Source organism: Micrasema longulum, unplaced genomic scaffold, assembly GCF_059751315.1.
Source record: "Micrasema longulum isolate JH-2025_06_02 unplaced genomic scaffold, ASM5975131v1 h1tg001253l, whole genome shotgun sequence".
In the NCBI taxonomy this organism is placed as follows: Eukaryota; Metazoa; Arthropoda; class Insecta; order Trichoptera; family Brachycentridae; genus Micrasema; species Micrasema longulum.
The window spans coordinates 281,701-297,879 of NW_028278440.1; the positions used below are offsets into that span (position 1 = coordinate 281,701).

The following is a 16,179-nucleotide window of genomic DNA, read 5'->3' on the forward strand; positions in this document are numbered from 1 at the left end:
AAAAAAGCTTTTACAGGAGAAGTATTGTTCTCGTGTAAACAGAAATTTAGAGGGAGCATGGACCGAGATATTGTCCTAAAGATAGATGGACATACTATCTCCGCAGGACGATGGATTGCCCCCACTACTGCTCGTAGTCGCATTGTCCTCGTGTGAACGCGCACGGACAGGTCAGAAGGACAGAAAAATAGCCACTTGCTTCTCATCTGCATGTCGCTCCCGATCATTTTTCTGTCTTAAATATCAGCAGAAAAAATGCCTTTTTATTATTTAATTTGTTCTCAAACAATTACCTTTAAATAAACATTTTTTGCGAACTCGCTTGTACAGCGTGTCTTCATGTAGGTATTCATTTTTGCAATGTTCCGCGTGTAAACTATGGTAGAATTGTTGCATTGTCCCATTATCCTGTCCAGCGCGGTCAAAGCTGTTTACGGAGCTGGGACAGGACAATATTGCCTTGTAATATTTATTTATTTATACATCAAGGGTTCAAAGAACCTTTTACAGTAAAAAGTTTTACAGAAATAATCACAGCAGTATAATAATATCTTTATATATATATAATTCTTTTTTACGCGTGATGTAGTGACAATCAGTGGAACTTCTCCTAAATGGCTTAACCGATTTACGTGCGGTTTTCAGAGAAATGTAGATCTTTGCGCTGCGCGTGTTTGCAGATATTAAAATCTTCATTCTAATATCGATACCTTAATATGCAATTTTGCTAACTCCATAAGTAGTAACTTTCCAGGGTGGACAAAAAACTGTCCATTTTTACTGAATTAAGTTATATATACGATTTATGAGTTCTAATCCATAAACGCGATTAAAAGACATTTTCTGAACACAATTTCAATAGAATATTTCTAATAATTGAAATTTTATTGTATTTATTGGAGATAGCAAATTTTATATTAAATAAATAAAACTCCTTGCATTCATATTTGGAGTTAGCAATTTTTATAGTTTTGATTTAGGTGTATTATAATAAAACATTTATTTATACTCGTACATATAAACCAGCATAAAGGAAAGAACTTGATTTATTAGTAAAATAATGTGAATAATATATATTATATGACATAGGTAAGGTATCAAACGCATGATAAGATTATTGTGTTTCGTGTGGTAAATTGTCAAAAAAGTCATGGTAGTCGTTCGGAATTATAATTTTTAATTCTTGCAGATCATTGAATTTACGTAAAGGAATCTTGATTCTGGTTTGGTGGAGATTGTTCAGATCAGTAATAGGTTTAGGTAATACATTTGGAGTTTTTCTTTGCGTCAATTCCAACCAAGGATCTGAAAAGTTGAGCTTGTAAAAAATTTTGCCATCGGGTCTGTATGATAAAGCTCTTATATCAGTGACCTGAAATGAACAAAGTAGACATTTATTAGTAAACATTTTGTCAATAAAATGTTGTTATAAATAAAATAGTGTTATTCATCTCATTCTTGCAATGTAATTTAATCAAATACTGTATAAGTAAACGGTATTTACCTTTGGATCACCTTTGGATCTTCCTGGTCTAATTGATTTGTAAAATTTGACCTCTTTAAAATCCTTGAAAAATGTATGTTGTAAGTATGTAACATCATAAATTGGTGGAGTTTTTTTTGCATTCTTGCAAATCTGATAGTACTCAGCTGGGACGTAAATAGTTCTGCCTTTTAAATGCCTTTCAATGGAGGCGTGCATGCTGTCTGCCTCCATTTGAGTGTGGCCCACTTCTAAATATTTTTTTATTATTGTACAATTATGTAATACTGAAATATTAAGAAGGGCATTGGCAAGAACAGCATTCCTATTCTGGTAAGTACAGCCGTCACTATAGAATATTATGCTTGCTCCTTCTACTTCTATTTTTGGAAACACCTTTTCAACTATAAAACGACAAATAGTTGTAGCAAACTCCTCGGCATTTAAGCCTCCTTCTGTCTCGTTCCAAATAAAACAAAACCCTTCATTAGTTTTTAAATTGAAAAAACAAAGGTTGTGTACACACAACTTTGTTTTATAATATAAGCTGGACACATTTGATTTGGGAGCTAGAAGAACAGCCTGCAAATCCATTGCAAACACATACGGTTGATTATCTTTATCGTAGTTTTTCTCAGCTCTAGCCTCTTCTTTCCTTTTTTGATGAAGTTCGTATTCTGCCTCACTTATGTGATTTTTTTTGAAAGCAGCACATTTTGTACAAACATCTTTTTTTGGTTGAAACAAAGAAGTGTTACACTTATCCAACTGTTTGTGGAAAGCGCCAAATGAAAGTGGTGACACAACCTTACTTGGACACCAATCTTTTTTATAAAATCTGTACAATTCTGCTTTCGATTTCCACTCTGGCAACAAATATTGTTTTGTTGTCTTTTTACGACAGTAGTGGGACTCCATTTTCGGCAATGATTCTATGAAGTTCAGGAGGCCATTACTGGATGTATTTTTGCTACTATAAGTTTTTGTACTTTTGGTAGATGCATTAACTTTACTCTTCCAATTTAATGCAGTCATGCGATTCAAGTCCAGGGTGTTAGTGAACATGGTTTTGCAAACTCTAATATCCATTTCATCAATTCTTAAATGATATTTGATAGAACAAGATCTTCTAGAATTTTCTGGTTCCTTTCTTCCTCTTGGTCTACTTACAGGTATTTTTTTTAATTAATCCATCTACATAATATTTCTTTTCATTCCAGTTCATGTCCCAATATTTGCTGAAAATGTTATATCTGTTTTCTTCTGATATGGAAGAGCACTTTAAGGTGGTTTGTTCTTAAGTTTTACATCTACATCTTTTTTTAAAGATTTTCTTACTTTTTGGTATTTCATTGTCCCACGATCCATCTTGTTGCTTCTTTTTACCCTTGTAAGTTTTGCCGTGCTCTCTATATTTTTTGTTTATATTAGCAGACCATTTGAAAGTATTACGAGTTTCTTGTTCATTTCATCATAATCTGAGTCCGAATGATCCGAATATGGGACTAAGGAAATATTCCCTGAAACGCTGTCATCATCACTTATACAGTCAACATTAATTTCTGGTTGTTTTGTGATACCGTCATTATCAGTACTTGTGACTATTTGTGTACGATGAAAACGTCCAGTAAACGATGAAAAATATCATCATTTTTGTCCATATCAAAGTTGTTTTGGATATCTGTTGCTAATTTAACCATCAATTTTCCTCTACTGCTTATCTACAAATACACATAAGAAAGTTTGGTTAAAACATATATTTAAAAATAAAGTCCACTGCATACTGTCAATTGAGATTTAAAATATTATGTCTAATTTAATTCGCTTATAGTTTCCAAATGGATACAATTTACTTTTTTTTTTAAATATCACATTCAGAAAAATTGACAACTCCAATTGAGTGATAACCTAAAAATATTTCTCTCACACGGAATATTTGTTAACTCCGTGTTAACTCCATTCTATGACTATGAACATAGATTTGTCGAGTTTTAATGAAAATACAATATTAAAAAATTTAAAAAAAACAATGTTCATACTTACTTTTGTAGATGTCAACACTTTTTTTCGGAATTCTGCTTATAAACACACATTTATCTTAATATAATATTTGGAGAGCTTCTTACGTACGTGCCGACTGTCACTCTATCACAAACAAAATGGTGGAGTTAAGCTAGGGTTTCATTTTCGCCCAAAAGTGGAGTTAGCAAAATTGCATATTAAGGTATCGATATGTAAAAAATAAGTAAGGAGTATAATTGTTTTATTCATCGATCTACCAGGGTTGCAATTGAGGAGAATGCATATACAAAAAAAAAAAGGATGTTGTTTTTTGGCGTATAAAAAAAGTTTGTTTTCGAATGTTTACAAACAGCATTCGTTTTTGTGAATCTCAATCAGATTATTTCTTAAAATTTCTTTTAATTTTTACCCATTTATTTCTTTTTGCTGGATTTTTGGTAATACTAAAATAATATTAACTAACATTCAATACATTTTTAAAAATTGTATTCCTACATAAGTGCACCCATTTTATTTTTTGTACTGAAGAGCTTATTTACTGACATTATTAATCATCCAATATCACGTAAAATTATTGCTATAATTATTTAATGAATAAAACAAGAACAGTAGCAGAATATTATTAAGCATTATCCTACATAATAAAGTATGTATGTACTATGTGCGTGCATGAAAATCGCAACAGTAATTAAACGTCACTTGAGATCACAGATAACATATGACATATCTTGACGTATCTTGAGATAAATAATAAATAGTATAATAATGGTGGGAATAATCGAATTAAAATAATCGAAATATTCGATTATTAAAAGATCGAGACATTTCGAAATGCTTAAAATGAGTTCACTCTTACTAATCGGAAAAATAATCGAGATATCTCGAGTGAATTCATTCTAAATGGTTTTCTGAGACAATCGAGATATGAATTCGGACTTGACGTTTCGAGAGAATTCATTCGGAATGGATCTCAAGAGATTAATACGAAAAGTTTACTCGGACTAAGTTAATATTTTGACATATAATGATTTGAAGGCGCTTTTTGGAAAATGCATGTGATTAGTTCTGTGTGACATTACATTTCCAAAGCAATGGTAAAATATTGTTCGTGTTCAATAAAATTCAAGTAGGTAATGTTAAATAAATTGTTGCTATGGGTTCATATTTATAATATAAAATGACTAACCTGAGCTAATTAAGATGTGGGTAAACATTCACAACTTTTAACATTTTTGTGTGTCGTATTTAGAGTTGTAAAAATACCTTAGCCTACCAAATCGCTCGGTAGTATACTGGTAGTCTACCGTTTTCTACCGTAGTTTTGGTATTTTTGGTAGTTTATTTTTTAGGTAAATATTTAAAATATTTTTATAAAATACATACTTTTTTACTGTGATTTTATTATATTTCACCAAATTTGAATTATGCAACTGAAGTGACTCCTAATGAATTCTCGTTTATCCAGAATGAAGAACTAAAAGATTTATAAATGGACATAGAAGATCCTCTTTGTATGAAACTGTATGAGCACCTGTATTTTTTTATATTTGTTATAATTTTCATTTTTCTTTCAGGTAAATACAACAAGTACCTACACATTTTGAAAGTCATGTTGTCCTATTTGTAATATTTTCCTATAAATTTAGTAAAAATATTGTTCAAAATTCAATTAACAGCCTTTAAGGATGATTCAATTTTACAATATACACACGTAACATTTCCATACGCCATGCCAAGCGCAATAATGAGTATTGAGTTTGATTACAAAAAATGAAAAGTTATCACTTAAGAGACGACAAAAAGCACAAACTACAACAAAAATTAGTAATATCTTAATTAGTAAATATTGTTTTATTCAAAATAAGAGGCAGTGCCTCATAGACCAAAATTTTCGACCTGTGATGCTTAAAGAAAAAATTATTTGAGAAGGGTGTTTTTTTTTACTAAACAGTGCCCTATGGATTGAAATGATGTGGTGCGCTATGGACGAAAAAATTCAATATTACTAATCAAGTTATTATATAGCCATTTTGTAAGAAAAAAGTTTTCTACCAAAACTACAGAAAACTATCGTATTCTACCATATTCTACGGTAGAATACGTTTTTTATGGTTAATGATATACTACCGGCCTCACATCTCTAGTCGTATTATCTGCGGTATGATTTTAATTTTATTTTGAAATTACTCTGCGTGTGACGTATTAAGTCTGTTAGTTTATTTCCAGGAAATAGAATAACTATCACAAAGTTATATTATTGGTTAATTTCGGTGAACTAATGACGTCATTCAAATTAGTTTGTTTTATTTGAATTTTTTTTTTCATACATTTTCAAGAAATTTACAATTTATTGCTTTAACTTTTACCGTGCGTAATAAAACATGTTAAAACTTTTTCGTAGGGCTGAACTTCTATTATTTTGAAGTACTTTGTTATTACACATGTTTAGTTTACCCCCCCCCCCCCAAAAGCTTTAAATAAATATCGGCAATGTTTTTTTTGCCGTTTTCTGTCATTTCTCGGTAAAAAAAATCGATTAATTCAATGTTTGAATTCGATTATTTGCATGTCTCGAATGCTTGTATTCGATTATCTAAACATTTCAAAATTTGTGAGATAAACCATAGATGACCGTAAAGTGCTGCCAGTAGTATAAATTAGAACTGGCCTAACACCGACTCTAGGTACTTGAAGGTATTTTTTTTATATGGGAGTTGCTTTATTATTTACCTTGCTTATAATATACAAGGTTTATATTTTCAAAAAGTGGATTTTTCTGCAATTAAATATCTTAAAATTTATCTAAACTATTGGGATCAGGAGGGATATATTAATGTGGGCTAATCAAGAACTTCTCAGCATTTGCTCACGTGGAGAGGAAACCACTTAAAACTCTTCAGGAGAAGCCGGCCTGTTGGCAGTAGTCAACGGGCCTTCCGTTCCACTAGAGGACTGTTCGGCATTTTGTTCCCTACTTTGGTTTATTTTACCAATTTCCTGCGCTATATTTATCATGTATGATACTACCTCTCGTGTGAGTTCTTTATTATCTATCACCGATGGGATGTCGCATAGATCTTCACCCAGGCCTCTGCATCGCGCCTCCAGCTGTTGTCTTTGAAAGCTGAAAAAGGGGCAATGCATCAACAGGTGAGGGACATCTTGAGGAGTTTCATCGTCGCATGGGCAGCTGTCGATCTCTGAGAGCTTGAAGCGATGCAGGTAGCTCATGAAGCCACCATGACCTTGTAGGTATTGACTGGCCACTGTATATTTGTTTACAATATTTCGAATTTGTCTAAATGTCTGTAGACAAAATACTAGATTTCACCCCCGGGGGAGTAATTAAGATTAACAAATTACAACAGATATGGAGAACATTTTAGAAAGGGGATATGGAAGTCTAGGCATTTACAGGGCTTATGACCTGTCATGAGCTGGTTTTATCACGGGGGGGATACATGGAAAAATGAAAAATAAGTATGTTTATGGGGTAGTTTTGTTATTTTAGAGAGTGGTGAGGTTGAGAAAATTAAGATGAGATTTGATAATCTCGGAGGCTGTAAAAAATCAAGTTCGGCGTTCACGCGAATGAATAGACGGAAGCTGTCCATTTCTCCACTAACTAGGGGGAAACGGGAACATCCGCCGATGGGAAACTTGAGATTTAATGGAAGATCGCGTCTTCTTAGTGCCTTATCGGATATGTGGCATACAAATCAATTCGCCATGTGTTTTCACTATTTTAATTCTCCGTCATGATAATGTTATTCTAATTAAAACTAAATTAATTCAAAGCCTAAAAGAAAATAAGGAAAACTTAAATCTATTCTGAAAACGTGTAATTTGGAAGATAATTGAAAAAGCTAGAATGTTTTATGTGCCTATGTTTATTAAACTACAACATGGGTATAATCTTAAAGCTAATTACAAACATGAGAAAAATAGAAATACTTACAGAGCTAGGTCCTTAACTAATGAAGTTCGTAATTGTCACTCTTCACTTATATCTTGATTCTAACATAATGTTACCGGTGGTCCCACTATGCGGAGAGTTGACGGATGATAATCCGAATGCTGTGTACGGACGAACACAAGCTGGGCGATGTCTTGGGCGGCTCTGCCATGGAAAGAGCCTTGGGCGGCTCTCGGGATTCGGTCCCGTTGCGTTGGTGGCGACGACAGCCAGCTGGAAGACTGCCCGGCCGTGTTTGGAACACACGCACTGGCGGTGCAGGATACTGGCGTTCCTTGGAGGACGATGGATATCCTGGATATGAAGAGACCTTCGCGGCTGGAAGGCGGCCTCCGATGACCCTCAGTCAGTCGAATTCCACGAGGTTTGCTATGTAGCGCTGGCTACCTTGTACACTCACTTATTCACTTCAACTCCGACGACTCGACGACCCGGGGTGGTTTTATAACGCCCAAGTAAGGATCTCTCTCTTTCTCCCTCTCGATAAGAAAATGATGGCGTAGAAATTTATCGAAGTTTTATATTTATATATTTCAAGTTAGAATAATCGGCGCCCATACGAACGAAGATGTATAAATTTTGAAGAAGCGAGGTTTTTATGTATTACTGAGGAATTAACTTTTTGCATTATTTTTATTTTGTTATTTTCATATATATTGGTAAGTTCTTAAAATGCAAATATTATTTTAATGGCCATCGTTTTGCGATTTACTAGTTTTTCACAATACAAACAAAGGTTGATTTTATGGTGAATAATGAAAATACCTGCTTATTTTACAGGGAAAAAAGTTTTAATACATGAATATTTTAGACACGTATGTATAGCTTGTATCAGTTTAAGCGGCCACTTTACACACTGTGACATTCACCATTTTGTTCAAACCAGAAGATATCTGTAGTCTGTGGTTCAAACAGAGGTAAAATTTCCGTGACTTTTTTCCGTGAAAACAGCCACAAATCACAACAACAAATATAATCAAGTACCTACCGAAATATCAGTCTGAACTGGTTATGGTTTTTCTCATCTGCTTTTTCTATGATCTAAAACCAAGCATAAACAGGCGTCTTGTGTCTTGCGAAAAATATTTTCGGCTCTAGATATCAGTGAAAATTCTTGTGCGAAGTATAATTCTGTAACTTAAACTTATATCCAAACCGTGTAATTCGTTATTATAACTTAACTGTCTTTTACCCCGTATTTTTTTTGTTGTCTCTCCGTTGAAATATTCTTTTTATTTGCGAAGAAAGGTGAGAAGAGTTTTACCGATTGTAAATTAAATGACTGAGCGAGTGATGTTATAAAATTCGATATTTTGTTTTTTTGGAGATCGTTGATGCATTTTAATTGGTAAATACCTATAATTTGCAAATTTTGATGTCATGTCGATCATTTTCATCCATTTTGAGCCGTGTGACACTCGGCAGCTAACTTCATTATCGAACAAATTTGTTTTCGCTTACACATACGCATTTTCGTTATCGTATTTAGCATATTTTTAGCAAACAGATATTATTCTCGTATTTTGCCGTCTAACATTGTGATACGTATGCGGTGTAATCAGTTATTCGGCTGCTAGTTTTCTGTCAAGGTAAACCCTGACTCGGAGACCCGCTATTTTAGCATTGCATTTTCATTACATATCTAGTACATACGGCGTGTTCCTTTCAAATTTAATGTACACCGTGCACATATCATTCGACTAACATTTTTAATAAATTTTAATCTTTAACTCGCTTGCTTTTTTTCTTCGGGTATTTAAATCAATCGCTCGAAAATCCCTAAAAATCCTCACCTCGCAAAAAGTTGAATTTTCGCAATTATTTATTTCATCCAAAAAGGTTTGTATGGTTTGTATGTTCCTGTAGTTAAAACATTTTCCATAAAACTAGTTTCAATGTGGACAATCATTCAAGTTGCAATACGCATCAGATTTGTTTAATAATGTGAAACTTTATTCTCCTACGAGTCAATATGGATGGTCATTTACTTTATAGGCTATTTTACACTTCCCATCAGGCTTACAATATCAACAATCTATAAATGCTCGGAGTAACCCGATTGATAATTAAGGTAGTAAACTTGAGTTCCACCATGTTGCTATTAACATAGTGAATATAAGATTTAGCAATTTTTTTGTACTGTTCAGTTTTTACGCTTTATGTTAACATATAATATCGATTTGCTCCCTCTGATTTTTTTTAACGTGTCCAATATGCGGAGACGGATATCGCTTTGTCATATGAGCAGACATGTCCGCAGGTGGCTGTCATCCTAGATTGCTCCACAATCGCACAATATATCATCACCAGAGAGGTACCTCACCTTTGGAGGATTTTTTTACATCTGTAACACCCACCCGTAGTCTATTGAGGGAGATCCATAGGGAGTAGGGTAGATGTTCACCTCCTTGGATACCCTCACATGGATCCATCCACGGTCTCGCTCCAAGATCCTGTTGCCACAGTTCCTCTCTCCGTTGTTGTGAGAATTCAATAGGGGAGGTGGCTTTGATAAAACTGTTTCTAGATCTCCGACGCGAGGCCGTTGGTTGGTAGTGGTGGGGGATGTCATGTATCATTTTCCCGGTTTGTTTGTACCCATCTGCTTCTGGGGCTGTCCTCCTTCGAATGTGTGGTGGAGCGATTCCTATGATTGGATATATTTTATCAGGCGATGTTGGCTTGAGGCATCCTGCTACTATTCATGCCATTTCATTGACTGCTATGTCTACCTGTTTGGAGTGGGCAAAGTTTTGCCACACCGGACACGCACACTCCGCAGCTGATATGCACAAGCCTTGCGCCGAAGTTCTGAGTACTGATAGCGTTGCACCCCATGTAGTCCCCGTGAGTTTACGTATTACATTGTTTCTTGCGCATACCTTTTTCTTAGTTTGCATACAGTGCCACTTATTCGTTAGGGTGACTCCAAGGTATTTCGGTGTTTTGCAATGTACTATCTTCTCTCCCATCCATTCTACTCTCTCTCTACGCTCTCTTGCAGCCTCCGCATACCTCAGGTGAAATGCAGAATGTTGTTTTTCTTGGATTTGGTTTCAGGTTATTTTCCATATAGTAGTCTCCAAGTATCTGCAAGGATTTAGACAGATTTTTGCCAACCATCTGGAAAGTGTCCACTTGGGCAGCCACGGCTGTGTCATCGACATAAATAAACTGTTGGGTTTTCAAGCCATTGATGGGTTGATCGTTTGTATAGCTATTTTAGAGAATAGGTGCAAGAACACTTACAGGGCACTGCATATTGAATAAACACCTCAATAAAATTAAACTTTCTAAAACTTCTAGATGTAAGTTCTGCAGTGCAGATGATGAAACACCAAGCACGTATGTGAATGTGGTGTTTTTTATTGCAAAGGATAACTCTTAATCCCTCGGTGGACCATTGGTTGATCCTGAGGATTTAAGAGCTCTCGCCCTCTACCAAATAGCCCGTTACTTTAAAGCTTGGAGGAGATTTAACAATATGAGAACATTCACCCTCCACTCTGCAGCCAGGCTCTTTAAAGATCTAGACTTGGACGGCGAGAGCTAACTTACGGTGACCAGTCGCAATAGATCTACTCAGGTTGCAGTGACGTCACGAGCTTATTTAGCACTGACCCCCACCTATAGGAATAACTTTTCAAACCTACATTGTCTCCTTTATTATGCATAATTTATTTTATAGACATAATTTTTCCATGAATAACTTAGCTTTTAATCATGTTTACTGTAATGTCTTCTTTCGATTCAGCAAATCTCATTTCATCCGTGTGTCTGGTTTATCTTTGGGACTGATGTTGTGTTCGGTAATAATAACTTAGGTTGAATATCATTTTTTCAGGAGTGAGTATATGTAGTAGGTACTCTATCAAAATCCTCTGCTGCATTTACAATTTCAGATTGAGCTTTCAGTAGATTATTGTTTCTTTCAAACTTTGATTACTAACACCCTTTTCTCCTTTTCTGCGACTATTTTTTATTTAATTCTGTATCACCTTATAAATAATCCTCCTCTTCCTTACCCTTACCCATACCTAATGGTCCATAGAGCACTACATTGGTATATCAATTGCAAAGTATCTCTATTTATGCTAGACAAAATGTTCAGTTATATGCTTCAAATGCCAGTCCGAGGATACTGATAAAGTAACTATAGTAAATATTCCTCTGGCACTAAATTATTAATTGAAAAGGTAGTTCTAAATTATTAACTAGCGTAAACGTATGATTATTTATCATAATTTCAAAATTCTACCAAATCTATGTTTTTTCTATTTATCTGCTTCTGTAAACTTATGTTTTGTATTTTAAGGCAATAATTTTACATATTGCTATTTTTCAAAATTATTTGCGCATAAAAAAAGTAACTTGACAGTCTTTATACTTTGGTGGATAATCTCCAGCTCTTTTTTTAGATTAGTGAGGCTTTTTGAATTCCTAAATCCTTTAGCCATATTTTAAACATTTTTATCCCAAATACTTGTTATCTTCAAAGCTTACGATCTTGAAGTGACATATTTTACAAAGGGTCAATCTATGAAAAAAGAATAGTGAAGTAAGTTATCGTAACAATAAATAAATACATATTGCGAGGAAAGGCTGTTGGAGAATGTTGTATATTATAGTATATATAATATAGGAAATTGTTGTTAAATTTATATTAAAAATATTTCTAGATCCTTTATATCTGGAATTGTATTAAATCTGATATAGTTGAGTGATTTTCCACAAAATTATAATATCTGTCAAATACTTTTTTTTATGGAAATTTTTTTAACTCTAGGCATGTACGTGCATTAACCATATGTGATCAATATTTTGTTAAATCTTGAATTTGACTTTTGAAATATGTTTTTACTATTGAACTTTCATTTAAGTGTGATTTATTTCAAATGTATCTTATATAATTTTTCATTTCACAATATTTATGTACGGTACACTCGAATGCAAGATTTAACAATTATTTTTGCGAAAATTCAATGTACTGCGATTTTGGCTAGCGGGCTGTTTGTAGGGACTTCTATGTTTACAAAATCTATATCTACCGTAAAATTAAAAGAACAAAATTGCACCGTGGATAGTTATAAGCATTGTTTTAAGCGATTTTTTTCTACCTCATATTTATACATTTGAATAGTTCCATCCTTTTTTGCTCTCCAGTGTCAAGAATAATCTTTATTCTGGATAACATAACAGAATACAACTTGTAGGGTATTATGGACAAATTTCTGTTTGCCACAAAATGAATTCACAAAAATAATTAATACAGCTTAAGTTCACTTTTCATTAGAACACAAAAAATCCTCTAAATTCGGATTCACTATAGAATCACAATTTCCCGCCTCTAGATATTATTATAACCTTTCTGAAGTTTTTGCCGAAGAAAGTAAGCTGTTAAATTCATGTTAAAATTTCATAACATGCATCATCACGGGAGTAATGCATGTCACTGCTTCTTTTCAAATTTTATAAATAAAGGTTTTGTGTTGTTTATTTATGCCAACAGCGCACATATATTTATTCCGTGTTTTTTTTGTCTTTAAGTCAAGGAATGACATGGGAGAAATAAAAAAATGAAGGAAATGGTGGGTGGCTGTTGTGTCTGTTCGGATGAGCGAGGTTGGCCTGACAATCCGCTCGTCTATTGTGATGGCTCAGAATGCCCCGTCGCCGTCCATCAAGGTATGTCGATTATTCTCTTTTTCTTCACTACTTTATTTCATAATTATGTGGCATTTAGGCAAAGAGGTACATGTCACTAAAATTGAAAAAAATAATTAAGTATGCAGTTCCACTCTATAAGGTCTACAGAAGGTTGGGTGAAGGAAAAATTTATAAATTTCATTGTTTCAATAATAGAATTAGTTAACGTCATATAATTTGAAAGTACTATTAGATAAACAAGTACATTTAACTTGTATCCAAATTGTGATGTGTAGCTAGTACACATTGCATCTAATAACTTTAATATCTCTATAAGCATACTAAATACTGGGTCAAGATTTTCAGTTTTCCTCCATTATGCATTTATGTATCAATTAAAATAATTTCTTATTAAATAGGTAATTAATACTTATTGGGCACAGAAAAAGCATTTTATCAGTAATTGGATATAAATCACCAATACAATCCAAAGTTTACCAATGTATTGCATTTTTACGGCGTATGAAGTAAAAGTACTGAATATATGGCTGTCTCACAAACTCTTTACGTATCTCTCTCGATACTATAGATATGATTGCAAGCAAGAGAGACATTTCCACGCAGGCCAGTAGCCAATAGCAGATGTTTGGAGCTTTGTTAGGGGTGGTTTACTCGCCTGAGTTGTGAATATTGTTAGCAATTGTTTTTTCATATTTATTGCTATTATATTTCAATTATTATCATTTTTTACTTCAAATATATGTAGTTGATTGAAGAAATTGCCTATGAATATAAAAAAAAATAGATTTTAAATATCTCATTTTTGCATGTGTATTGGCTATACGTCAAGGAACGCGCAGATTTTTTTAGCACAGTAAGGGAAGGATTAACAACATGAAAAAAGCCAATATGAGAAGAAACGCAATATAACTTGTACCGCTTCACCTATTTTATCATTGAGTTTACGCATTTCAAATTTATCTCAAAGTTGTATGTTAAAAAATTAAATAAATAGGAATCTTTAAATGGCTCCCCTGCACAAACTTGTTCCTCTTTACCCAAATGCCACAGAATTTACAGCAAATGAAAATACATATTATCATAATATATTACTATTTATATACATATTACAATTTATGTTCCAGCATGTTACGGTATTGTGACTGTACCAACTGGCCCGTGGTTCTGTAGGAAGTGTGAAAGTCCCGATAGTCAGGCCCGAGTGGTATGAATATTTTTTTAAGCTGTATAATAAAATGTCCCTTTACATAATATATTTTAAAATTAAAACTCCTGCTTGGATCTTGTTGTATTCCTATTTTTTCTCAAAATACTGACAAGTTTTGAATTCCAGAGGTGTGAGCTTTGTCCGTCTCGCGCGGGAGCTCTGAAACGTTCTGACAGCGGAGGATGGGCGCACGTTGTATGCGCTCTCTATATTCCAGAAGTTAGGTTCGGGAACGTAACATCTATGGAACCCATCATTCTACAACTTATACCGTCCGAGAGATTCAACAAGGTAAAATATTCACAGAATTTAAATGTCTCTTTTGAGAGATTTTTGTATATTTAAATTTCAATGATTTATTATCAATATAGTTAACTAAAAATAGAGAGATGGCAGTAGGAATATTTTTGTCAATGTTTCTATGCCGATAATACATATTTAGAAGTTTCAAAGATTACAAATTTTACATTCAAAATAATGGAGTGTAATGGCAAATTGATTATGTACCTAGGAAGAACAAAAAGTCATCTGGCTTTAGAGTAATTATCTGTCTAGAATGTAATATTTTGATTTATTTATCAGGTATGCTACATCTGCCAGGAGTCTGGGAAAATCAATCGAGCATCTGCAGGTGCTTGCATGCAGTGTAATAAATCAGGTATTTTTATTTCATCATTTAAATGATTACAAATTTTAATATTACAAAATTAATTAATTATTTGTAATCTAAAAAATTTTTTTTTCTGCAACTCAATAAATATTATGTCCAATAGATTTTTCCATCTTGCATACTGTGTGCAATATTAATAATGTGACAATTCATCAAAGCAAGAATTTCAAACACTGTTTTTGACTATTTAACTCTTAAAAGACTCTTCTAAAAAATATCTCTGCAAACGGCGATGTAAGGTCGTATTACATTAAGCAAAAGGCGAGATATTTTAAAACAATAAAAAAAAAGTAACTTACTGTTTTATAATCTATTTTCCATAATTTACTAGGTGGATCAAAAAGTTTTGAATAAGTGAAACAAGAAAACATTTTCAAAATACTTTCCTTTTAAGTTGATACAGCGAGTCCAGCGGTTTTTTAAAAAGTATTTCTTCGGAAGCTCTCCAAAATAGGCCTCTGTTTCAGCTATGAGTTCCTTATTTGAGTAAAATCGCTTACCAGTGAGCCATCTCTTCACGTTTGGAAACAGGTAGAAGTCGCTGTGGATAAGTCTAGCGAATACGGTGGCCAAGGAACCTGTTCAAACCCGATCTCGTACAATTTTTCTTGCACAACTAACGATGAATGAGCAGAAACATTTTTGTGCATTAGTGAACATTAGTTTTCTCTTGTATGATTTTTAAATAAAAATGCCATATTGACATTTTACTAAATTATGACGTACAGTTGACGCATGTTTAGGAAGAATAAAGTCTTTACATCAATAAATTATTATGCAGAAAGTTTAAAAATGTGGCAATAGTAGTATTATTTGAAGACTTAAATTTTTTTTTCACTTAAATTTTAATTTTTAAACAACTTTCATTTATGTTTTTCTTTTTCCTTCTCTTTTTTATACTTTCATAATTAACCTTACATATAATTGCTTTATAATATGGAAACTTCACTGGTCCATTAGAATTAAGTCTAATTGTGTAAAATATTAAACTTTGTAACTGTACTGTATCTTTCCTAAATAAAAGAAAAAAATAATAATAATAAAATAAATAAAATAATGTAAAAAGAAGATGGTTTAAACAGTTATCATAAAAGCGTGAAACAGTTTTGCCTCGATGTAAATGACAGTTAGTAAAAAAAGTGATGCCAGATAAA

At 33.2% G+C, this 16,179-nt stretch overlaps 1 protein-coding gene and 1 long non-coding RNA gene across 3 annotated transcripts in view; one reads left to right on the forward strand and one right to left on the reverse strand.

Moving 5' to 3' along the window:
- Positions 1-998: 998 nt before the first annotated feature.
- On the reverse strand, positions 999-4,230 carry LOC148276259 (uncharacterized). Of its 2 annotated transcripts, XR_015823812.1 has the most exons (4): positions 4,144-4,230; positions 3,527-3,628; positions 1,505-3,204; positions 999-1,372 (listed from the first exon to the last, which is right to left on the reverse strand). It is a non-coding gene; the product is annotated as an uncharacterized LOC148276259 (long non-coding RNA). The 2 variants fall into 2 exon arrangements; XR_015823811.1 differs by lacking the exon at positions 4,144-4,230 and having other exon boundaries at positions 3,527-3,662.
- A 4,499-nt stretch (positions 4,231-8,729) lies between these two features.
- Alh (coiled coil domain containing protein Alhambra) overlaps positions 8,730-16,179 on the forward strand; it is a 61,212-nt gene continuing 53,762 nt past the window's right edge. The window contains exons 1-5 of the mRNA XM_088234521.1: positions 8,730-8,829; positions 13,029-13,166; positions 14,273-14,352; positions 14,482-14,646; positions 14,938-15,013. Of these exons, the coding sequence (XP_088090647.1) occupies positions 13,058-13,166; positions 14,273-14,352; positions 14,482-14,646; positions 14,938-15,013 (430 nt within the window). The 5' untranslated portion in view covers positions 8,730-8,829; positions 13,029-13,057. The remainder of the gene's footprint in view (positions 8,830-13,028; positions 13,167-14,272; positions 14,353-14,481; positions 14,647-14,937; positions 15,014-16,179) is intronic.